Source organism: Lampetra planeri, chromosome 7 (genome assembly GCF_965212315.1).
Source record: "Lampetra planeri chromosome 7, kcLamPlan1.2.h2, whole genome shotgun sequence".
In the NCBI taxonomy this organism is placed as follows: Eukaryota; Metazoa; Chordata; class Hyperoartia; order Petromyzontiformes; family Petromyzontidae; genus Lampetra; species Lampetra planeri.
In genome coordinates, this window is record NC_136113.1 from 14162165 (window position 1) to 14187722 (window position 25558).

General features: G+C 46.6%; 1 protein-coding gene across 4 annotated transcripts in view; it reads left to right on the forward strand.

The window, feature by feature from the left end:
* Positions 1–25558, forward strand: part of LOC144720039 (inositol-tetrakisphosphate 1-kinase-like) — an 83995-nt gene that overhangs the window by 3238 nt on the left and 55199 nt on the right. For 2 of the 4 annotated variants that reach the window (XM_078596469.1, XM_078596471.1), the window contains exon 2: positions 21917–22296. In XM_078596469.1, coding sequence (XP_078452595.1) covers positions 22121–22296 — 176 coding nt within the window. In that variant the 5' untranslated portion in view covers positions 21917–22120. Of the gene's footprint in view, positions 1–21226; positions 21434–21916; positions 22297–25558 lie in introns of those variants that run through there. The other 2 variants (XM_078596468.1, XM_078596470.1) reach the window with 2 other exon arrangements.

Consider the following 25558-nt stretch of genomic DNA (forward strand, 5'->3'; position numbering starts at 1 on the left):
CCCCCGAACGCTGCGCTGTCCAACCAAGTTCCTACCTGCCCACTCCGAAGGAACGTGTTATGTTGCATTGTGCACTGTAATCGGCAATCTTAAGTACACTTTATTTACACTAGAGAGCGTTGTTGCAACGGCAAGGTGCCAAGTAAAAGGCTGGCATTTGAACTTCATACAACAAAAATTGGTTAATGACAACCCATCCCTAACACAATCCCGACTAGTAATGCAACTCCTAACCTTAATCCTAGCCCTAACCTTTGTCTTAACCCTTGACCTAGCCATAACTATGGTGATAAAATGTCATTTTATGATCACAAACTTTGGCTTGATGTATGATACAAGCATGAAAATGGTCCAAATCTTGATATTTTGCACAATATAAGTGGAAGATATCCTTGAACGCACTTGGTGAAAAGTTTGTTTTGCCAGTGCATTCATGCATTAACAATATATACAAACATTAATGTACATGCTGTCCCTGAAACGTGTGCATTAGGTTTGTATACAGTATATCTAATTTAGCTCTGGCCTCCGATAAATCACTGGACTTCTGTGTGGCCACCAGTGACCCACTCCGAATCTCTCTCCTCTGCCCACTACCTCCTGTAAAAAAGACAGCTGCATGCAGCACTAAGGCCCTTATATAATCTCTAATGGTCGCAACTTTCTATTTATTTTCAATCGCTTTTCTCTCTATTTCCCATTATTTATCTTTCCTCGTACCCTTTCCCTTACTTTTTCCTTTCATATACATTATATCATTGGCTCTACTCTCCTTCCTGTGGTGTGTCACGGGTAAAACATTTCTAGTCCATTTAATGCTGATAAGCGGCGAGTGCTGGCTATTAAGGCACATTTTTATGATAAAAGCTCACAAACAACATTACATACCATTTCAGTACTGTATTTGCAAACACAATAATGTAGTTTAACACGTAGGCTTTCGCGAGTAATATTCATAATACAGTTTTTTTTGGGTTGCGTCGTTAAACCCGCCACCACCCGACACAGCCAATTAGTGAAGGTTTGTCACGTAAACAGAACGTGCCAATTCGTTACTAGTACAGCACACCGGTTGTGTTGGAGAGTAAATCCATAACATTTTACAATCTAACGAAACATTTTATATTTACGTGATCTAACCCCAAAAAAACCTGTATGATGGACAATAATGTAGGTCAGCTTGTTACATATTTCATATTCATACAATTTATGAAGTGCACCCAGAATTTACATTCACGATGTTAGTGTCCGTCCTGTGAGTGTTCATGTCCCTGGCAGAATTAATATCTATTTCTCATTATTTGCGGCACGTGACGTGCAAACAAGTCGTACTTTTAATTCATGGCCCTTTTTTTCCCCCGCGAGCTTATTTTGTTGCAAATAAATTGACCATTTGTTGGTTGTATATTTGTTATTGTTTTGGTGAGTGAGTGGGTGAATGGTTGTTTGCCAATATTCCCATTGGAGAGGGGCTTTTTAGATTATTTTAGTCGTTGATAAAAAAAAAATTCAAGTTTGTTCAAATTTGCCAAAATTTTTAATGTACTGAAAATGTTGCTAAATTGGGATTATACATAACATTCGTTACCCCCTACTGACAGACATATACCCCATGTCACCCTTGAAAATGCGACTATCCTGGTCTCATGAGGTCGAACTTGAAGCCTGACCGTCAAGCCCCCGTTAAAACAGACCTTTAAAAAGAACAAATTAAGAATCGCCATGCAACCGAAACTCGCAGGAAAAACCGGGAGGATGTGACGAGAACTGCCGCCCGCTCACTGATCTACTCAGTGGCAGAGTCACTGCACCCCAGCCTGGTCTGGGAGCTCGCACACACAGCTGTTATATGCACAATTAAATAATGCAATGCGTATCATAATGGAAACACTGAAACTGACACCAATTCTATGGCTCCCTGTTCTGGCAAACATTCTGCTACCAGATATCTGCAGAGACATGCAAATTGCAAAGGAGCGTACACATTCTGTTGTCAACAATAACCTACTCATCAACCAAGACCACAACAATGTACCTCGCTGCCAACTCATGTCCTGATCCCCCTTCTAGGTTCGTGCTGTCACCATCCTAGAATCTCACCCAGATCCCGAAGAACGCTGGTGAACAGTTTAACAACGTGGACGACCAAAATAAACACTTCATTCGAGACCCAAACATCGCACCTCCTGAATTTGACATTCCTTGATGACACTGGTGTACTATGAATCACAAGGCCGATGCACACATCTCCGTCATGAATGGAAAATTTAAGAAAAGCCAAAATGAGACTGTGGCCATGCAACACAAACTATGGACCATGTAGTAAACCACTGTAGCCTGCGCTCCTTTAATGGAAGAACAACAAAACTACATGAAGTCTCTCCTGAAACCTCACGTCGAGCAAACCTCGACATTGGCAATCAGCTCCTGAACGTAAAGGCAGGAATAGAATAGAACTTCATATCACACCTCACACGAGTATCATACAAGGCCTGATGGACCAAGGGTCTTGAAAAGCACAATTGAACAGAGGGCACCGAGCATGTGAAATAAGAATCACAAAATGTCTCCAAGACAACCGATAATATTGACCTGTATGCACTTGAGTGTGTAGTAAACACACAGGACAACGCATGCCTAGTGACATCATTGTACATTCAAGAGAAACAAACAGGACTTCCCCCGGAACTCTGATGATGTTCAGGTTCTTGGTGGCTGTCATTCCCCGGGTGTTTGCGTTGCTACCTCCGATGCACAATAAAAACCAGGGACATATGATTGGAGGAAGAATATCTCACAGTGCCACAGTTCCAGACGATGGGAGGACTGCGTGTAAAATTAATGTGTGTGATATTTCACTGCTGACGATTGACGGGACTTTTAATGTTTTCCAGATTTCTCAGGACAGCAACCTCAAAACGAGGACAATCTTAGGAAAACCAGGATAGGTGGCAACCCTACCCTGTGTGAATGTGCAGGTCTGTTTGCTCCCACCGTGTCTGTGACGTCCATCATTCATTGTCTTTTATGTATTGTTATTTTTGCACCCCTCTGGTCTTTGACGTCTTGTGCACCCTGGTGATGTTTGTATATATGTGATTTGTGTTTTGAAAGGCACTTTGAGATGCCACGGCATTTAGATGATTAATAGATGCAAATCCTTGTTATAAAATGTTCCTCCTTACGACGTCTTGCTGGGCCTGATCTGAGATGGCCATGCTGTGTTGCTGGCTGCTGCAGTATTGTTTACGGTGGAACCCCGTCTCTCGTCTGTTCTCCTGTCAACTGCCTTTCCCTTTATATGCACCCCACATTCATCCGTAGTTATTTCGAAGTTGTAGAAAATTCATCCTATTATCTTCTCTCATCCGTGTGGGTTTTCGACCTAAACTGAACTAACCTGGAAGCGGTCTCCAGGATGTACGCCATACTACTATCCGCACCGAAGTGTGGATAAGATAAATAACCAACACATTATAATATTCGTGTTTATTAGTGGAGAGCAGTGGTCGGTGCACTGCGTTGTGAACTGGGTTTAACACGTAGATCTTTTGTGACCAATATCCATACTTTTTTTTGGGTTAGATGGCATGAATATAAATGTGTCGTTATCCCACCACCCAACAGCCAATGAGTAAGGTTTGTCCCGTAAACATAACGTGCCAATTAGTGACTAGTTCAGCACACCGGTGTGTTGGAGAGTAAACGCACAACATTTACAATTTGAGTACTACTTTTGCTCGTGATTACAACCAACTTCATCAGACGAATTGCCAGAACCATGAAGAACTCTGTTCAGCTTCTGGCCATGATGGGCATCAGTGGCGAATGATATCTGAATTAATACTTGCCCACATCTCTGCACCAACCTCCTGTGACCAGTGTGGTGAAGTATGGTCAAACAACCACCTATGACCGACAAGCATGGGCTGACCTTCACCCAGCAGTGGATTGACAATGGAGCTTCGGATTTCGTGTTTATGACCCCCTTTTTTCGTGTAGATAAGAGGAGCGCGCATAAGAGCATCCACCAGTAGTGAGCATCGCATCAGTCCGGATAAGAGGAGTCGTATGGTGTTGTATTTGATTACACAAAGCATTATTTATCGCCTGCTATCGGCTATGTTCCATATCGCATGGCCAAAGAAACGTGTCCCTACATGAGCTACCTTTGTGAAAGAGTGTGCGTTACACTTGCATGCACTAGTAGCTTTCAACTTGGATTTCCTTTGTGTGTGCGGTATACACAGCGTCTGATAGTACTCTTTAGACCGGTGATAATCGTAATAGCTGTACTGGTTTGATGTTCTAAATTGAGATGCAACTTCGTCAATCCGTTGCTGGATGAAGGCCTTCGGTGCACCTGCAAAGTGTCAGTCGTAAAGGTTGTTTGAACCATATTTAACAACGGGTAGTTAGTGGGCGTTAGTGAAGTGGTTTTCTCTCTCCCTGGAATGGCTAATATAGCGTTCGCCACTGACGCTAGTCGTGCCCGGAATTGAACTCGGTGTACATAGCAACCTACAGCACGTAAACAGAAAATAAAAACAGAAGCACGCTTTATTTTTTTTTGTACACATAATGGATGGAAGCAAAATTGTAATTATGAAGTCGGGCAGATTTGGCAATCGCCCGATGCACCACGCACAAGTCGTCGTGATTAGAACCGCAACCCCCACGCTGGTAGCCATTTTACCGTTCTTTAATAGTGCATACACACCGACCCTTTGTCAATCCGCTGCTGGATGATGGACTCTTTACACCGTGTGGGTCCTGGGGGTTATTCGACCGTAGTCCACGTGCGGGTTGGTCAAGTTTCAAGTCGATTTCGTTTTTACCGGGCGAGAACTCGAGAGACCTGGATGAGGCTCATTTACTACAATAATGAGCCAAGAATGTCTGTGTGTCCCGCGCGTGACGTCACTCCACGCCGGCCAGCCCCCCTCATTAATAATCATGAGCAGGTGACGTCTTCCAAATGGACCCCCCCGACATTAATATTAATTAGCAGGTGACGTCACTCCACATGGGGGGGCGAGGCGCCTCCTCCCCCCTCCTCGGCGTCAACTCACAACCCTCACTACAAAGGCAGATCCCTCACGTCACGCGATCTCCGTAACGCTGTTGAGACATCAAAGTAAAAAGGACGTCATGATGAACAAGGGATTATAACCTTTAAATGATATAAGTCTGTGTCACCGCGCCCTTACAAATTGCACACGAATTAATGTAATGAATATATCACGTCGTGGTCTGCTTTTCGATTGCAAGTTTCAGATGTACTGCAATACACCCGTCCTTGGACGTGCAAAAGGCAATTTTCACAAGAATGGCTCTGGGTCACTCAACGACATGAAAACCAAAGTACAACGATGCAGAAAATAGAAATTAGAGCAACAACAACAACAACAAAATAAATAGAAATTAGAGCGATGAAGCCGTTGAGCATAGAGATTCGGCGATAGTACAGTACAACAATGGATTTTGCTTTTCTGTTCAATTAGCACGGCTGGCTACGCACGGTGCGAAAGAAGTTCAACGTACATAGTCCTGTGACAGACCACAGCACCTGCTTTATAACTAAACTATCATCACACTATGCAAGCTCAAGTCTCCTTTGCTTCTGACAGCTGATGAGATCGGCTGCATTTTAGGTAGGGTTCGGTCCTTGGCCGTGTCATCATGATAAGTTTAGTCCACGTGGGGTGTTCACGCCTTCCCAACAGCATGAGGATCGGACGGAGGCGCTATGTTGCACAGACATAGCCTGCACAGTGGGGGGGGGGGAAATGATTGCTATTTTCAATCCCGATTGAGTAATTGAGTAATAATATAATATAATAGTGGGGGGGGGGGGGGGGTCAACACAAATCGGGGGGGGGGGGGGAAGGGTTGACGATTATATTAGAATGGATATGGAAGAGCGGAGAGGTGGGGGAAACTGGGGAGTCTTTTGTAGGAATGACCAGTCACTGGCAGAGGAAGGAAGGGAGGACTTGAGTCATGACTTAACTCATGATTCGGACGAGGGAAAAATATTTACAGCTGCTTTATTGAAAGCGACAATGAAAATGTTCCCACTGGTTTGGGATTAATTGTACAATGCGTTAAATATCGCGACCTGCAAATATGTAAATGGTGGTGGTTTAACTGTGGGTGTCTTCATCGTGGAATACGCGTCGTCTGCTTCACAGTGGACATTTAAAGATCTCGTAACGTACAATTCGGAACGAGATTGCGAGTTGTGCGCTTGGCATGACAGTCCAAACGTGCCACGAGGCATGATCGCAATTATCACCCCCTGGGTGAAACGATTGCAGACTCACGTGAAACACAGCGCCTCCCTTCGTGATAGCTTTGCACTACAAGAGTGATAGCGCGAATTCCACATGTACTAAATTGTTATAAACAAGAACACTCCAGTGATAAGAAAAAAAAGATGCGTCATGGAACGGTGCGGTTCGGAACGGTGCGTTTCAAAACGTACGCATGCGCGTGCTTGCGTCGGCGTATTTCCCTCTGGTTGTGTTGTAATGCACACACACACACAGATGGTTGCTATCGTGTGTGGGCAATTGCTGTCTCGGTTGTGAAATGTGTGCGGTGGTGCCTGACCCGGGCGGGGGGCAAACCTGAAGACGCTCGTCTGCTGGGTCACCTTTGGGGTACCCCAACCAGGGGTGGTGGGGGGGCTGTTTCCTTACCGGAGGGGTAAAAAACCAGGACTCTCAAATGCGTTTGTTGTGCGGCACATTAACACATTGGTAAAGGTGCAGCCCTGCATTTAAATATCTATTAACTAACTTAACATTTTTTTTATTTTACTAGGTAAGGCCCAATAAGAAATATAGTTCTTTTTCAGAAGTGACCTGGCCGCAGATGATAGCTTAATGAAGTGGCGTATCGTGTGGAAATGTATAGCAGCCAAATACTCTAAACGCGTGTTGCTAAATGTGGAGAGAAAAAAAAACGGAGGACCCGGAAAAAAATCCACGTGACCACGGGGAGAACACGCAAACTCCGAATAATACAGGCGTCAGGGTCGGGATTGAACCCACGAACCTCCCGTATAGCAGGCGAGGTAGTTAACATCTCCTAGAAGGGCCACCACTACTGGATGAACAAAGGGGGTCAGGCAGGGTGAGGGTGGATTCAGGAAACTCGTCCATTGGTTCAACTGCCACGCCGGGAGATCGAATCGAACCGGTGACCTCTGCATTGCAAATCCGGTGTCCTAACCATTACACCACAGCGACATCCCAGAGTCTCCTTATGGAATAATATGTAGAACAAATTGTAAAGCCTATGCACCAATGACGATATTTTCACCATCTGTAACATACATTTTCAAAGTGGAATTCACCTTGGAAAATAATGACATTAGTAGCTGCAAAATTCCAATTTCAATTTACAGATACATTACAAAGAAAATGGGGTCACTTTTACCATCTTAAGTTAATGAGACGAGTGTAATATGCTACAATTATTGTCGCAGTAACAATTAACCCAAGTGTGACCCGCCTTTTGCCAGCTCATTTTGTAGTTTTGGAAACTGACAAGCCCAGGTCGGTTAGAATCTGTCCAGTCTGCCGTGTGTGTGTTTCGTCAGTTACCGTGAACACCAAGCAGAACAAAACAGAGGGCGTCAGTTGCAGCGTATACACAGAATTTGCGTGCCAGGTCATTGCGTTAGTGACACACCTGCGTTTCGGAAAAGTCGTAATGTTCGTTCATGATGGACTTCATACCGCCAATGTACGTAATACTTGGCATGGGAGGTGGTGGGTGTAACCGTGTGTTGCGTGTAAACTTGCCGTCATACACGACAGCTGATAACGCAAGTCATATCACGAAAACGCAAAAGCGCCTTTGGATTATGATTGAACTTTCGTCCAATTTTATTCAGTGGCCTCTGTTCAGCGATTACGTCCCGTGCTCCATGCATGGCTCGAATCTTGGGCTTTGTGGCCCACGGGACCACACATCGGCTAATCTCTTCACTCTCCGCAGCCCGCCACGTTCGTCACGTTAATGAACTTTACCTAGCGGGGGGGTTGGTGGGGGGCCTGTTCGCGGCGAGCAGCCCGCCAAGGTGTTCGGCAGGCATTCGTGTAGGCACCAGGGCTCGCGGGCCGTAAGTTCCACACCCCTGCCATAATTCCAAGCTAAGGAGATGGCGTTTGTGTATGTGCGCGTAATACTGCGGCGTAGGTTTTTTTTTTGCGGTTGCGCTGTTACGGCTCTCCGATGTGATTTCTGTGTTTTCAATGCGATGGCCAATGCCTCGCTCCATGTACTGGCAGCTTCAGTTCCTAAAGAAGTTCCCGGCAAATGCAGAAAAATGTCTGACCTCATGCCGAACAATGCACGGTAGAAACCCGTGGGAACGTAGCGGACAAGGTTGGGAATTTTTGGACAGGGAGAAGCCATATGCTGTAATACATTAATACGTTGATAAACCTAATCGGTCCCTTTGGTTACTTGGCATAGGGCCCCATAGCTACTTACCCTCCCAAAGTATTACTTTTCTTTCACATCCATGGGTTGGTGGAATATTCAGACATCGTACAATGTTGGAAACACTAAAACCTGTAGGGCTAAGAGTTGCTCAGTAAATGAATGCGAGGCAAGTAGCGTGACCAACTCTTTTTTTTCTTGTCCAGATTTTTGAGTGTATACTCGTAGATACAAACCTACATGGGCTTGCAAATACAACTCTAACTCTTCTAAGTCTGCACTGCTGTGTTGTCCTTACACACCAGTACCTAAAATATCCTGGTCCTTGAGTAAGATTTTAAATTGAGCTCAATACCAAGGTTAACCCCATTCATGGAATTAGTGACAAAAGGAGCTGTGAATTTCATGTTTTCAGAATTTTAGTTAACTATGACCATGGTTGGATGAATACGACTGCTGCTCACCAAATACCAATGCACGACTGATTATGATGAGACGAAACTAACGAGTCCAAATGAAGACGCCAGACTAAGATAACATAGGAGCATTAGTGGAAAATGCGGTGCACAGTGGAAAACCAAAAATGGCAATTGGCTATACATATGCAGTATGTATAACATAACTGACTGGATTGGCTGATACGATAATATCTGGGGGCAGGGTAGAGGGCAGGAATTGCATACCTGAACCTAAAGGAAGTGCATTTTAGTCGACTAGACTAAGAAGATTATGGAATAAAACACACACTGAGGCTTGGCTATTATTCCAAAGTTTGTGGTCGACCAGACTAACACTTCGACTCGAATAAAATAAAAGCCGACTAAATTAACTCTGCCATATACACAGCTGTCCGCCCTGTTTACCCTTTCACATGTTACAATCCTCAATGGAGTATGGGTCTATTTAAGGGAATGTGGCTAAAAGAGTTGAACGAACCCATTGCATACAATACAATGTATCGATTTAAAGCTTTCGTGACTGCAGGGATTCATCTTCTTGGTTCTTTCGGTAAAGTCACGTAGAAGGGAAGTAGTAAAATAATAAAAATAAAACATAATAAAATAATTCTCACGCCGAAACGTCGTGACGTCGTGAGAATTATTTTATTATGTTTTATTTTTTATTTTATTACTTCCCTTCTACGTGACTTTACCGAAAGAACCAAGAAGATGAATACAATGTATACGAATCAAAGCACTGTACATGTTTACGGGCGCATTTTTCTATATCTGCATCGCGAGTTTCAGCATCGATATTCATCGATGAAGCAAGGCATTGATGCACCCATATTTACTACGATTCCTTTTCTGCAATCCAAACAAACCCCGATGAATAGTCTTGATACTCGGCGAGCTTTAATTGGGTAAACAAAGCTATAGTACTGTATTATTGCAAGGATTGCAATGAATAATCAGACATTTTGTTTATCGGCCCATAGGCTCTACAGACCAACATTTGATATCATTTATCTAAACAAGCACACTCTAGATTAGTTTCCACCATCTGGGTGTCATTGGCAGAATCGTGGCCGGTAATCAAATACTGTAATCATTACGGAGCTCGACAACAACGCCAGAGTTGTTGTCCATTGTGGCTTTTTGTGATTGAATAACGGCCTCGCTTTGAAGATGGGGTGTCCACAACAATAACATCTGGCAACCCCAGCAAGCAAGCAGCCTTACAGTCGTTCACAAGGCCTGACTGCTGATGAGACTCAGTCGCTCTTGGGAAAAAGAGCCGTGGAGCTCCAGTGGGGGGCTTTACTCGGGAAAGGAACTGCTGAGCGCCGACTTCGAGAGGTCGAAACTGGTGTGGCGTATGCTTGAGAAAAATTATGCTGCATAGTTATTCTTAGGTTTTTTCGGTAAAGTCACGTAGGTAAAACATTAAAATTAATGAAAGTAAAATAAAATAAAAATCACGACGTTTCGGAGGCAACACAAGTCTCCGTCATCAGGTGGGACCGTCACAGCCAGATTTGCTGTGACGGTCCCACCTGATGACGGAGACTTGTGTTGCCTCCGAAACGTCGTGATTTTTATTTTATTTTACTTTCATTAATTTTAATGTTTTACCTACGTGACTTTACCGAAAAAAACCTAAGAATATGAATCATTGCAGTCACGAAAGCTTCAAATCTAGAATTATGCTGCATAGTGTCGGTCCGCAAAGCTACGATATCGGCTGGTGGACGAAAGAAATGTTTGTCATTGTTGTGTGGAGAGACGGATGGAGGTCTCTGTTTACGGATCGTGTTATTTCGTACGCTCGTAAGTTATACGAAGGGCTGCGTCTTAGTCGCCCCAGGGTAGCATCAAGACATCCAGCCAGAGCCGGTCCAGCCACTAAGCGACCCTTGCAATTGCAAAGGGCCCCGTGGCCAGCAGAGGGCCCCCTAGAGTCACTGCTAGCTAGTGGGTGAAAAAAATCATACATCAAAGGGGCCTCCAACCAAATTTTGCTTAAGGCCCCCAAAGGTCTAGGGCCGGCTCTGCATCCAGCAAGGTCACCCGGGGAGCAAATCCTCTCTCGCTCCTGTCCCTCCCTGAAGCTGCTGGAATGCTAACATTACACACGCAAGAGTGCCGCTTGCCTGGTTTAGCTGCACCCTCGCTGGCACTGAGCAATCGTACGCGTTGCACGGTCCCGCACGAAGTGGCATCTTCGTGTCACCCGGCACATCACGATCCGATAAACATCAGACCTTCAGTGTGCATCGTTTTGACCGCGTTTCATTTTTGCACCGTTTGTTTTTTTTTTAAGCAGTTTTCAACACTGGGGTCATGAAGTCACATTTTTTTTTGCCGCAGGGGTAGTAGAAAATGATAACTTGACATGTCCGATCTTCGAACATTTTTCTGTAGGTACTTTGGCTTTGAGAGCGGGATAGTAGTACCTGCAGCGGTGGTGCAGTGACGAGCGCACTACGCTGTGATTTTGGAGAACACATTAGTCTTAATCTAGATTTGAAGTTTTCGTGACTGCAGGGATACATACTCTTTGGCTATTTCGGTAAAGTATTTTATACCTACGTGACTTTACCGAAATAACCAAAGAGTACGTTAGTCTTAGTTGGGTCACCCACCACGGCACAAAGAAACCCCCACGACATTTGAGTTTTCTAGATTTGAAGCTTTCGTGAGTGCAAGGATTCATATTCTTGGGTTTTTTCGGTAAAGTCACGTAGGCAAATAAATAATTAAATATGTTTTACAAAAAAACACATTTTACCTACGTGACTTTACCGAAAAAACCCAAGAATAAGTTGAGTTTTCACCAAATTTGGCTCAATCCAGGTCCGAGACTTAAAATGTATGGTTTGATTGACATGGAGAGGATACGTGTCTCACGTGTGGATGAGGATGTCTACTGAGGTGACTTTCAGAAGTAGTTCCTTGATGTCATTTTCCGCGGACGTTCAGTGACACAAAATTATGCCAGAGTTCCGAACGGAAATAGTCTCCATCTCGTTGCATGACTGCAATGGCACAATTGGATTAAAATTTTTGGAAGAAAAAAAAAGACTTTAAAAACATCTCGGCACATTCATCTTTCGCAGAAAACATGTACAGCAGAAGGCTGCTTTTTCGGCCAGTGAGCGTCTTCCAGAGCATACGTACACGTCGTGGTTACAGTTTTACTTGCGCGCGTGGTGTAAGAAGCACTTGCCCCTTGTGCATACATGGCTAAGTGGGGCGTTGAGAGAATTCCATAGAAACCACACGCAAGGGACCAAAGGTAGCTTCTTGTTTAAGCCAACTCCACCCCACCCTGGCCAGTACCAGCTCTCACTGGTGGCTGTTGGGAGATAAGGGGTCTGCTGATAACATTATTATACTAAAAGTGCACTATTGTGCCAAAAGGCTCATAAGCAACCCCCAGTTATACATACACACACTAATTTATTTGGGCGGTCAATGTGTTTTAGGAACGGCATGTTAACACTTGAAAGTAAAAGCACAAAAGCGCATTACAGGGCGCCAAGAGCGAGTTTTTTGCGGTTGTTGTCTTCAACAATAAATAAATTATAAAATGTCGATCTTAGGTTAATATTTAACTTAACGCCCTTGGTCAATCCACTGTTTGACAGTCACGGGGGTTACCTGACGATCTTTCGTCATAAAATGACTATTAACGAACTTTTTATTTTACAGAGCTATATAGATCTCTTTCAGAGGCAACCTGGCCACAAATAATAGCTGAACGAAGTGGCTTACGCGGAAATGTATCGCAGCCAAATACTCCAAACGCATGTTGATTTTAAATGTGGAGGAAAAACCGGAGGACCCCGAGAAAAATCTACGCGACCACGGAGAGAGAGACAAACACCCCCCCCCTTCCTTCCTTCACCAACCCGCACTGACCAGCATGGCGAAGTATGGGCAAGCAGGCCATGGGGGAGGGGGGGGGTCATTTATCCACCAGTCGATTGACAAGGGTATCGTTTAATTATTTGCTTGATCAACATTTTTACCGAACGTTTACATGTTCCATACCGCAACTAATTTTTTTACTTGAACGTATAATGTGTAGACACTTAAAACATATGCAAGTCGTATATTATAAAGAACGCATGTATAGGGCTGATATGGATACAGTGGTGGGTGAACATTTCGTGAGCCCACACCAAATATTTCACTTGTTGGTACCATTGGAGGTGGCATAACTTTAGCGGTTGCAACTTCTGTATGTGGCCAATAACAGTGCATTACGTGATACTCGCTTGATATGAGTGGGTTTTCAAACAATCCACTATTTTTGGCCATATAAATAAATGGATACCAATTGGTGTTACCAATTTCTGATGTTATTTTGTATGAATCTGTGGGTTACGATGCGCATACTCTCGATAAGCTGTCGCGGCCTCTCTGGAGCTACATGGACATTGTCTGCTCATGTTAGTCACCTACCCTTGAGAGTCATTCCCAACGAAATAACATTGGGCAATGAATGGGCTTTACTCTAGCTGGAGGCTGAGCAAATATTTGGCCAGTGTGTCAATTCTAGTTCTCTTAGTAATGTCATGCGGCGCCATGGCTAAAGGGGATGGGGGAGGGGCGTGGGGGAGCGAGGGGGGTTACATTCTGTGCAAGGTACCGGCAACGATCACGACCAGCTCTCTAAAATAAACCATGCAAATGTGACGAAGTAGATCGGGGGGGGTGCTAATACGTTGTCGGAGACATTGAGCCAGAGGTCTCTAGAAGGTGGCTGGAAAGCTAAGAGGGATAAGAATGACCTATTTGTGTATTACACCTGAATTGGAACCCAGTTCCTGGGTTTGAGCCACGTGTGATTAATCTGGGTTCTCAAGTGCGGCCAGTTGATGGTCTTAATCTGTGTGATCAGTGATCGTACAAAATACCCATCGCACTACCTTGACTTTCTGTACTTGAAATATTACGATCGCGCTTTGAAGGAATGACTTGCGTAGAGTTCCATAGTCGTGCTGCTGTGGGGCCTTCCGACGTGTTTCTGGGTTGTACTGCGTGTTGTCTGGCACGATGTCTGATATTTTACTGGTAGGAACCACCTGGTTCCACCAGCCCACAGGGGATTATTGGGTCCGTCCGTCGTGCATCCAAAAATGGGAGGGGTGGGGCTGAGTGGAGAGGGGAGGGTGGGGAGGGGCTGGGTGGGGAGGGTGGGGCTGGGTGGGGGGTGGGAGGGGTGGGGCTGGGTGGGGAGGGGCTGGTCACCCCGTGGTGCCCTTATAAAACTCAACGTTTAACCTACTCACGCCGGCTTGTGCCCGCCCTCACAGTCGGCCATATTTGCGGAATACACCATGCCGCCGTTGACCCTGGCCATTGACCGAGCAACCCAACGTTCCTACCAGCTCCCTCCGCAGGAATGTGTTTCTCTCAAGCGCTGGGAGCTCACAACACATGGATAGAAACATTGGACATCATGCCAGATAAAATGCACGGAACAGCCAGCAAACACATTGGAGGGATGTGCTTGCTTCCCACAAGAATGACAACAGAAAATGTTATCTCATGACGTGACGCCGATGGGACAATTGGAAGATTTCCGTTAAAGAGGCTAAAACATTTTAAGAAATGCTGGAGAACACATCTCATCGTGGTGTCACGGTGGCGGGATGTTAACTACCTCGCCTGGTATACATGAGATCGTGGGTTCGATACCGACCCTGATGCATGTATATTTGGAGTTTGTATGTTCTTCTCATGGTTATATGGATTTTTCTCCAGGTCCTCTGGGTTTTCCCTCCACATATAGAAACATGCCTTCAGAGTATTTGGCTGCTATAAATTTCCACGTGATAAGCCACTTTGTTGTGGCTTTTGAAAAAGAACTATAATAGCTCAGTGGGCCTTACCTGGTAGAACAAAAAAAATGTGTTAGTACACGGGTGTTTCTCAACTCGAGTTGCATGACCCCCCCACGGTACGGCTTTCCGTGATGACCAACCATCAGGCACATGCAAAGTAAGGAATGGTCTTGATTTAAAGATTTCGTGACTGCAGGGATTCATATTCTTGGTTCTTTCGGTAAAGGCACGTAGAAGGGAAACAATACAATAATAAAAATATAAAACAATACAATTCTCACGACGTTTCGACTGCAACACAAGCAATCATCTTTTTTCTTGCTGTGGATTTCAAATCTGATGACGATTGCTTGTGTTGCAGTCGAAACGTCGTGAGAATTTTATTGTTTTATATTTTTATTATTTTATTGTTTCCCTTCTACGTGACTTTACCGAAAGAACCAAGATTATAAAGAATGGTCGTCATGAAAAGACGGACCTTGGAGGGGTTGGGTCACACGGACGAGAGTTGAGAAACACTGGTCGACATTGAATGAGTCATTGGGGTATCCCCCACATGGGTTGTTGTCTTGAGATGAGGAATTTGGGAGGTTGGGTTCAGGGTGGTGTAGTGGGTGGTATTGGTAGGAGTTGAGGGGTGGTGCCAAGCGCGTTGTTACCAGCTGTGCTGAGAAGCCCTCGTCTATATTCGTCACTTGGAACCCTAAAGGTCCCATGGGCTGGGCTATGCCTGCGGATGCATGTACTTAGAATAAACATACACTTGCGCCCTCCTGCCCCTATATGTCAATTCGTATACCGTACACTTTCCCCTTTTAAGACATGCAGTAGACCAATATCAAATCACCCTGAATGCATGCATCCAATTTTGCCGAATCTAGAAGCTTGGGCCTGGATAGTGCTTGGAGGGTGATCACCTAACTCAGGGGTCAGCTACCGAAATAACACGAAGAGGTATTTTTTTCGAATGCGGTGAAAAAGAACACTCGATTCTTCAAGAGCCACAACGCATGTCGAATTCGAGACGGTGGTCCTCGATAAATAACGGTCACGAAGCAGTCCTTAAAAAGCCGAAGGTTGCTGACCCCTGACCCAACACGAACAGGTTGTTATAGGCTGCTGCGAGCGAGGCCTTATGGTGTGCATCAGAAGGCAGTGTAGAAAATCCATTGTTCTGTATGTCCATGCCCCAAAATTGGATGATGTAACGCGTCTATGCCAGTTTAACACGTAGGCTTCTATGCCCTCCACCTGCACCAACCTGTCCTGGCTAGCGTGGTGAAGTGTGGAGAAATAACACCTACGATCCGCATTGTGGGGAGGCCCTCTTCCAGCAGCGGATTGACAAAGGGCTCTACATACATATGCAGTGCTGTGTGTTATGACGATATAAAATAAATCCTTTTGATGTCTTCAAACTTGCTATAAATCAAATACTTGTGAATGTATAACATAATGTGTGAGCATTACTGTGTGGTTAATATTTGTATTCATAACCTACCTCCAACATCCACATATGGTAATACACTACAGTGGAATAAAAGCTATACTCTGTAAAGCATTGAATATCTTTTCAAAGATACGCCAAGGGTTGTCCTGTTATGACATGCGAGCATTTTAACTGTCTTAAATGACATGGGAGCTTTGCCTTGAGGTTGGGTGTCTGTTATATGCCACATATAGTAATGCAATATAGCACACTTAAATTGTAATACGTTAATAATGTATATTATAATGTATGTTATTCGCGTATTGATGTACGTAATCACTGTATAATTGGGTGGAATAGTGGTGCAGTGGCTTTTGTCGCGCACCACGAACCTCCTGAACCTGGTCACCTGAGTTTGACTCCCTGGCCTGGTCATGTGGTGAATGATATCTTAATCAGCCCTGGGATCTCTCTCCCTGCCCCCCACCATCTTCACAAATCTGCACTCACCAGAGTGGCGAAGTAGGGCCAAACAACCTTCATGATCAACACGGTGTGTAAAGGGACTTCAGCAGTGGATTGATGAAGGGCTGTGAATTATTATAATTTGTTATTATGATTTATTTTCTATTTTTTCTATTCGGTGTATATTTTGTTTATACGACATGTATGGTTGTTGCGCGTCCGAATTCTATTTGCTTTGGATTGCACACGACACCGCAGCAGCAGGGGATGGCTTTTTTTAGCGAGCATTGCATCAGTGCTGCTGACGCTGCTGCTGCTGCTGCTCTGATGAATATGATCACAATGGGATAATTCATACGTTGCCAATCGTGTCCCGCTTATAAAGCAAATTGTTCGTACATTTGGCATGCACGCCGTTCCTATAGCACAAGGGCATCAGATACGCTCTGTATCACAGACGAGTATGGTATGGCAGTAGAGGGCGATGTTGATTCGTGGTTTTACGTACTTAAATAATTTATTTGGTAAATTTGCACAGTGACAACGCCGCCACCACACGTGGCCAACTCCATTTTTTAAATACAACTCCCTTTTTTGAATACACTGCGAGGCAGACGGCACGTGTCCACGCGTAATGCACATGCAGTATTAACCAGGGCAGCCACTGGAATCTAACCAACAACCTCTGCAACTGAACCAAAAACCTCTGCAACAAACGGCACATGCGTTACAGCTTCGGCTGTAGTCACCGCAATAAAGAAAGCAGTTACCGTGGATCAAACATCCTAATCCAAACAATTTTCAGTACGTCGTAAATTTTACTACTAATTTAAAATGCACGGTCATAAAATAGATGGCTTTCATTAATTTAATGTCTTATCAATAATTAACATTGATGTGTTATGCACTCATGTGCACCGTGCTCAAAGTGGTGAACAGCAGAGGGCAGTTCAGCCAAATCCATTGTGGTACTGTACTTCTATGCATCTACATCTATGCTCCCCGCCTTCACCAACCCCCACTGAACAAGTGTGTTAGAAGCATGAGAGCCTCTCATCCAGCAGTGGATTTGCAAAGAGGGCAGTACATTTCGATTTAAAGCTTTCGTGACTGCAGGGATTCATCTTCTTGGTTCTTTCGGTAAAGTCACGTAGAAGGGAAGTAATAAAATCATAAAAATAAAACATAATAAAATAATTCTCACGACGTTTCGGCCACAACGCAAGCAGCCGTCCTCAGGTGAAGACCAGGTCTGTCGGGGAGACAGCGTCTGAATTCAGGTCTGTCGGGGAGACAGCGTCTGAATTCAACGCAAGCAGCCGTCCTCAGGTGAAGACCAGGTCTGTCGGGGAGACAGCGTCTGAATTCAGGTCTGTCGGGGAGACAGCGTTTGAATTCAGACGCTGTCTCCCCGACAGACCTGGTCTTCACCTGAGGACGGCTGCTTGCGTTGTGGCCGAAACGTCGTGAGAATTATTTTATTATGTTTTATTATTTTATTACTTCCCTTCTACGTGACTTTACCGAAAGAACCAAGAAAAGGGCAGTACATGTTCACATGCCAATGTGCAGCATATCGTTTTCATGTTCTGCTTTCAATCCTTACAAGTTGATTGTTTTACTTCCTTGAACATGTGCACATTTCCCATGGTCTTTCCTTTATGAAAGTTATTGCTACCATTTATTCTAGATTTGAAGCTTTCGTGACTGCAAGGATTCATACTCTTAGGTTTTTTCGGTAAAATCACGTAGTTAAAAAGAAAAATAAATAATAAAATAATAGAAATAATAATAGTAGAAATAAAATAGTAAATCACGACGTTTGGGAGGCAACACAAGCTTCCCTCCTCTTACCCTATACTGTATATTAATGCCCCATCATAAATAACTCCCACTACAGTTACTTTGCTGTACCATTTTACACCTGATGAAGGACGCTTGTGTTTCCTCCGAAACGTCGTGATTTATTATTTTATTTCTACTATTATTATTTCTATTATTTTTATTACACATTTTTATTTTTACCTACGTGACTTTACCGAAAAAACCTAGAGTATTATTGCTGCCACCTTATGTTGCCTCAATGAGATCTGGGTTGTCACATCACGTGACCCACAACACCAGTTCCACATTCTACCCCTAGGGTGGGTGATTCTGCTTGTAAAATAGAATGCCGAGTTTTTTAAAAATGCTTTCAAATGCGTTTCTAATTATAAAGAGGAGAAACGACTACCTTCAGAAACATGGAATGTTCCCCTTCTTGTTTATTGCAACATAAATACATGTATTGCAAAATAAAACATGCGAAAAAATGTGGCCTTGAGCAGGAAAAATGCCATCAAATGTGTAATATTTTGGATCCACGATTTCGAATTTCCAACCGCGTTTTTGTACGAATGAACAGCAGTTGCTCGAGCAAACAGAATTACATTGGTCAACCCACTCTCTGACTTTGCCCATCTAATTTCCCATTCATTAGCAAGCACCTCCTCCTCTCGCCGTGTCTTCCCAACACAGCCGAACTACTACTACCACTACTCACTGATCCATCCGGTTGCTTCATCTCATTCGTCCAGTGTCTCCCCCTACTTTGATCGCATTCCCCGCTCGCTATTGCCAATTTATACCCAGACCCGAGCCCAACCCAATTTCCCATATCCCCCACCCCCCACCGCCCCACAACATTTTACTCTCCTAGGCTTCGAACCCCCCTTGTCCTTTCTCGCCCACGCCTTCCCAGCCCAGCCAAGCCATCATCTTTGTTATTCACCTCACCCTCTCTCCCTCCTCTCTTCCCCGTGTATCCCCAACCCAAATCTCAGAGCGCTGTTCACCCCGTGACCCCTTGTCCCTCCTGGCACATTCTCACTCACTAGGATTTCCCTCCTTATCCCAGCCCAACACAGCCTCTGCGCCCATACCAGCCTAATTGTCCACTCGCCAGCTTCAGCTTCAGCTCCAGCCCCCCCCCCACCACCCCGGCTCCATTCTCTCACCTCCATTTCTGCCTCTCCTATCCCTCCTGTGCAATCCCTACCCCCACCCTCTGTTCCTCTCTCCCCTCCCATTTCCCCCTTGCTCTGGCCCTTCTTTCCCCTGAACCCCATCTCCATTCAACATCCCTCCCTCTTCTCTCATCGCCGTTCTATCATCTCCTCCTCCTGCTCCTCCTGCCTGCTTTGATCATCTCTTCCCCCGTCTCCCTTTGCACCTTTCCCCCTTCTCATCTTCCCTCTCCCGCTCTTACCTATCTCTCCCCACATCCTCTATTCTTACCTCTGCCCCTTGCCTCCCTTCTCCCATCCCCTTACTCACACTTCTCCAATATTCAACTTCTTCCCCCCCCCCCCCTCTTAATCCCCTCCTCCCCCCCCCAACCTCTCACCCCCCCCCCCCCGAGTTGCCTCTTCTCACCTCTCCCCCTGCCCCTCCCACCCCCCGACACTTCTCGGCCCCCCTCCCTTTGCCCTTTGCCTTTGCCCCCCCCCCACCCATTTGCCCCCCCCCAATTTTCTCCCCCCATTTGCCCCCCCTCTTTGCCCCCCCCCCCCCCTTTACCTCACTCCTCACTTTGCCTCCCCCTACCTTCTCCCATCCCCTTCCTTCCACTTCTACACCCCTCCCCCCTCTTAATCCCCTCCTCTCCCCCTAACCTCACCCCCCCCCCCCATTTGCCTCTTCTCACCTCCCCCCTGCCCCTCCCACTCCGACCCTTCTCGCCCCCCCCCCCCCCCATTTGTCTCTCCCCCCCCCCATTTGCCTCTCCTCACCTCCCCCCCTCACCCCCCATTTGCCTCTCCTCACCTCCCCCCCTCACCCCCCATTTGTCTCTCCCCCCCCCATTTGCCTCTCCTCACCTCCCCCCCTCACCCCCCATTTGCCTCTCCTCACCTCCCCCCCTCACCCCCCATTTGTCTCTCCCCCCCCCCCATTTGCCTCTCCTCACCTCCCCCCCTCACCCCCCATTTGCCTCTCCTCACCTCCCCCCCTCACCCCCCATTTGTCTCTCCCCCCCCCCCATTTGCCTCTCCTCACCTCCCCCCCTCACCCCCCATTTGCCTCTCCTCACCTCCCCCCCTCACCCCCCATTTGCCTCTCCTCACCTCCCCACCTCACCCCCCATTTGTCTCTCCCCCCCCCCATTTGCCTCTCCTCACCTCCCCCCCTCACCCCCCATTTGCCTCTCCTCACCTCCCCCCCTCACCCCCCATTTGCCTCTCCTCACCTCCCCCCCTCACCCCCCATTTGCCTCTCCTCACCTCCCCCCCTCACCCCCCATTTGCCTCTCCTCACCTCCCCCCCTCACCCCCCATTTGCCTCTCCTCACCTCCCCCCCTCACCCCCCATTTGCCTCTCCTCACCTCCCCCCCTCACCCCCCATTTGCCTCTCCTCACCTCCCCCCCTCACCCCCCATTTGCCTCTCCTCACCTCCCCCCCTCACCCCCCATTTGCCTCTCCTCACCTCCCCACCTCACCCCCCATTTGTCTCTCCCCCCCCCCATTTGCCTCTCCTCACCTCCCCCCCTGCCCCTCCCACCCCCGAACCTTCTCGCCCCCCCCCCCTGCCGGCCCCGCCCTGTGTAGGCGGAAGCGCCGTGGGGCCGCCGTTTCGCTAAGGCGCGCGCCGTCGCCACAGCGTCGCACACTCGCCACTCACCACCACACGCCACCACTACAACAACCACCACCACAACAACCACCACCACCACACGGAACCACTTACTCCTCGCTCCGACAGCAGCGAGCAGCAGCAGCAGCCACAGCTCAACGCCGTTGTCACGCCAGGGTAAAATGCGCTTCGCCCGCTGCTTACGCACTCTCTCTGCCTTTGCTCGCACACACACACCACACACATACACACCACACATACACACCACACACACACCACACATACACACCACACACACCACATACACACAGCACATACACATCACACACACCACATACACACACACACCACACACACACACCCCACACCACACACCCCACACCACACACCCCACACCACACACACCACACCACACACACGTAGCCCGTGGCGAGACTCTGCATCACCCGTACGCCACCCCGACGCAAGTCCGCAGAGCCACCACCATCACCACCACCACCCCCACCACCATCACCACCACCACCACCTCACTGTACACGCGCAGTGGCTGTAACATCGACAATCATCAGATCTCGGGGCTCCTCGGCCGCGTGTGCTTTGTGCTAAAGCGTCTCGACCGTGTCCCTCTGTGCCCACCCACTCACCCGCCGGCCTGCCCAGGTTTGACACCCGGGTCGTGTCGGGGTTGGTGGTGGTCGTTGGAGGAATCGACCGGGAGGAGAGACACAGACACCAACCCACTCACCCACCCGCCCGCCCACAAGGAAGGGGACGAGGGGGGTGGTGAGAGGGAGGGCTTCGTGCTGCCCGCTACGGAGTGTGTCGGCGAGGGGGCGAGAGCAGAGGCGAGAGAGGCTGCCTGCGATGGGGAAGATGCAGGGGTTGGCACCTTCAGGGGTGGCCGTGAGCACTGCCCTTGACCACCACCAACAGCAGCAGCAGCTACAACAACAACAGCAGCAGCAGCCTGTGGTTGGATACTGGCTGAGCGACAAAAAGAGGAAAAAGTTGAACTTTCACGTCTTCGCTGAGCTGTGCAGGTGAGGAAAGGGGTCTTGGTTGTGTGTCATCTACATGGGTCGTGTGTGTGTGTCGTGTGTCATCTCCGTGTGTCATGTGTGTGTGTCATCTCCGTGTGTCATGTGTGTGTGTGTCATGTGTGTGTGTCGTGTGTGTGTCATCTCCGTGGGTCGTGTGTGTGTGTCATCTCCGTGTGTCATGTGTGTGTGTCATCTCCGTGTGTCATGTGTGTGTGTGTCATGTGTGTGTGTGTCATCTCCGTGTATCATGTGTGTGTGTGTCATGTGTGTGTGTGTCATCTCCGTGGTTCATGTGTGTGTGTGTGTGTTATCTCCGTGGTTCATGTGTGTGTGTGTCATGTGTGTGTGTCATGTGTGTGTGTGTGTCATCTCCGTGGGTCATGTGTGTGTGTGTCATCTCCGTGGGTCGTGTGTGTGTCATCTCCGTGGATCATGTGTGTGTGTGTGTGTCATGTGTGTGTGTCATCTCCGCGGGTCATGTGTGTGTGTGTGTCATGTGTGTGTGTGTGTCATCTCCGTGGGTGGTGTGTGTGTGTGTCATGTGTGTGTGTGTCATGTGTGTGTGTGTGTCATCTCCGTGGGTGGTGTGTGTGTGTAATGTGTGTGTGTGTGAGATGCGTCTCATCTGTGGCTGGCTTTCATGCTTTTTTGCTTCTTCTGTTGTGTGGCTCGCATGGAGACACAACACATGGGGGGGGGGGGTGTCTCTCATCTTGAGTCTGTCTGTCTCCCATGTTTTACCAGCTGAGCGTCTCGGCGTTTCGTTTGAGTGTCTTATATGTCTCTCGTCTCATCTTGTGTGTGTGTGTGCGTCTTATATGTCTCACGTCTCATCCGTGTGTCTCTCAATCTTCCTGCGTCTGTTCTTATCCGGGCCGTCTCTCTCGTCTGTCCATCGAACCCACCTCGTGTGTCTGCTCGCCCATGGTTCGAGCGAGGTCAGTATTCGCATCGAGGCCCTGGGCACTTTGGTTTGGACACGGTCGTCCCTTAAGTTTGACGAGAGAGAGACGCCTTGTTCACATCGGGTGTTGGTGTCCGTGACAATCGGTCTCGACGACGCCTTTGGTTTATGATCGCTTAGACTCAGACCAGTATTGACTGGTTTAGTTCATTCAGCTCGTGCCTTTCGTGCAAGGCATATTTCCTGTTTTGCTGGGGCTCACCGGGTGAGGGCCAAACGATTTGTGGGGAAATATCTAATTGCGATTTTGCTGACAAGATATTGGCGATTTGATTTGCGATTTGATTTTTTTAAGTGAAGCTTCAGTTGAATTATTCGCTGTGTAATAGATTTAAAACATGTGATGGAGCATTAGCACATGCTACCATCAAAATATGGACTGCTCAATAGATTATAATGCAAGGATGATAACTTAAAATATATGATTTTTTTTCCAACATGTATTTATTAAAATGTTTAAATTGAAATAGAACAATCAAACATAGAACAATTGTTAAGTTAAATAAATAAAGTAATAATAATAAAAACACAATTCTAATAAGAAAGTAAGAGGACTTTTCAAATCGCAAAAAATTCGCAACCTTTTGCGATTTGCTAATCGCATTGTTTAAAATTACGATTTCGATTTTATATCGATTAATCGTTCAGCCCTACTCATGGGTGTACATGCATGCAGCAGATTTCTATTTCGCACAAGGTGAGGGTTTTTAATATAATTTTTTGACACCCACCCGCCCGCTGATTAAACAAGACGGGGCTTGATCGTGATGCTGCTCGTCATGATCGTGATGATGCCAATAAAGCACCCAGATGCAAACTGAATGTCATCGGGGCAAACAACGACCGGGCAGCGAACACTAAATAGTAACTCAGCTGTTAGATTCAAAGGTAAGCGACACGGGAAGGGGTTTCGTATAGGGGATGTGCAGAGCAAAACCGTGTCGAGATGGCCGGTGTACGGTCTTGGCCCGGTGGGTGCCTGCACTTGATGAATTGTTTTCAGTGGCAGGCCAATTCTTACGTAATGGGCTTGCTGATTCAATTAATTATTAATTGCCTATCGGAGTGAGTTTTAGTACGGTGATGGGACACGCGAATTGAATGCGGTAGTAGTCAGGCCAGGCCATATTGCGTTTTCGTAAACATTTGGGTCTTGGCTTTTTTTTTGCTACACTGTTTGTGGCTTTCCATTTGCTTTGGGGGGGTTGCCATTTCGTCGCACGCAGTTGCCTTTAAAAGAGACACAGAGAGAGAGGGAGACAGACAGAGGAGAGAGCCTTAGATGCGAGCAAGTACCATTGAACGATGAATAAACGGGAGAGTTTATATGTTTTTTTGTTCTAAAAGGTGTTACATTGGCTGCCAATGCTGTAGCAAATGTCGGTTTTTGTTGGCAGGGCAACCCACAGCCGAGATGTGGGCACGACTGTACGGGCGTAGAGAGTAATGGGATGATTTCTATTGCGGCTTGCCAGTTTCTGGTCGTGTCACCTGGGGCATGCCACCACTAAACTGTGTTGTGGGCCACCATTTGTTGGCTGATCATCGAGTCTGTCGTGCGATGATGCTCGCTTTCGCGAATTCTGGACATTTGACTCTGAAGATGTTTGTATGGTGGAGGAATCCGATGAGCTGTAACGCGCTTTTATTCTCACAGACCTGCTGCCTCGATGCATATACGTGGGAACAAAACCACGAATTCTAATACCATACCGCACGCACAGTATACAGAACTGCACCACGTGTTAATTCATGTTGCTGCTGCTGCTGACCTCTTACATTCGCTGGAGGAATGTTGGTTTATAAAGTGGACTCTGCTCAAAGGCCATAGTCAAATACACGAATGTGGTGTTGTTTCTAACTGTCCGTCTTATAGAGGCGACATGATAGATCAAGTTAATTGATGGAAAATCGATTTTAAAAAATGTGGACGCTTTCGATGCATGTTGAGTATTAGATTTCAATTGCGATGTATGGTATTTAGTGTTCTGTAATTTGACCCATGCCGCCACTAGAGGCTCTAACATCATTCCGAGCCACTTTGTATCCCAACTACTGTCATGGCTTAACGCCGCCAAGATTCGGCGCTTTGTATCTTTGTCCGCATATGAACTAAAACTCTTATTTTAAATCCCTCTGTAGCAGTGCCGGATTATCCGAGGAGCAAAAGTAGCTACATATGCTACGTGCCACGCACTTGCTTTCAAGCTGTCAATTCCGGTTGAGTGATTCTGCACTTGCTCTATTTCTATAGTACTATACTGTCTTCAACTTTTATGAACAACTGGGTGTTTAAGG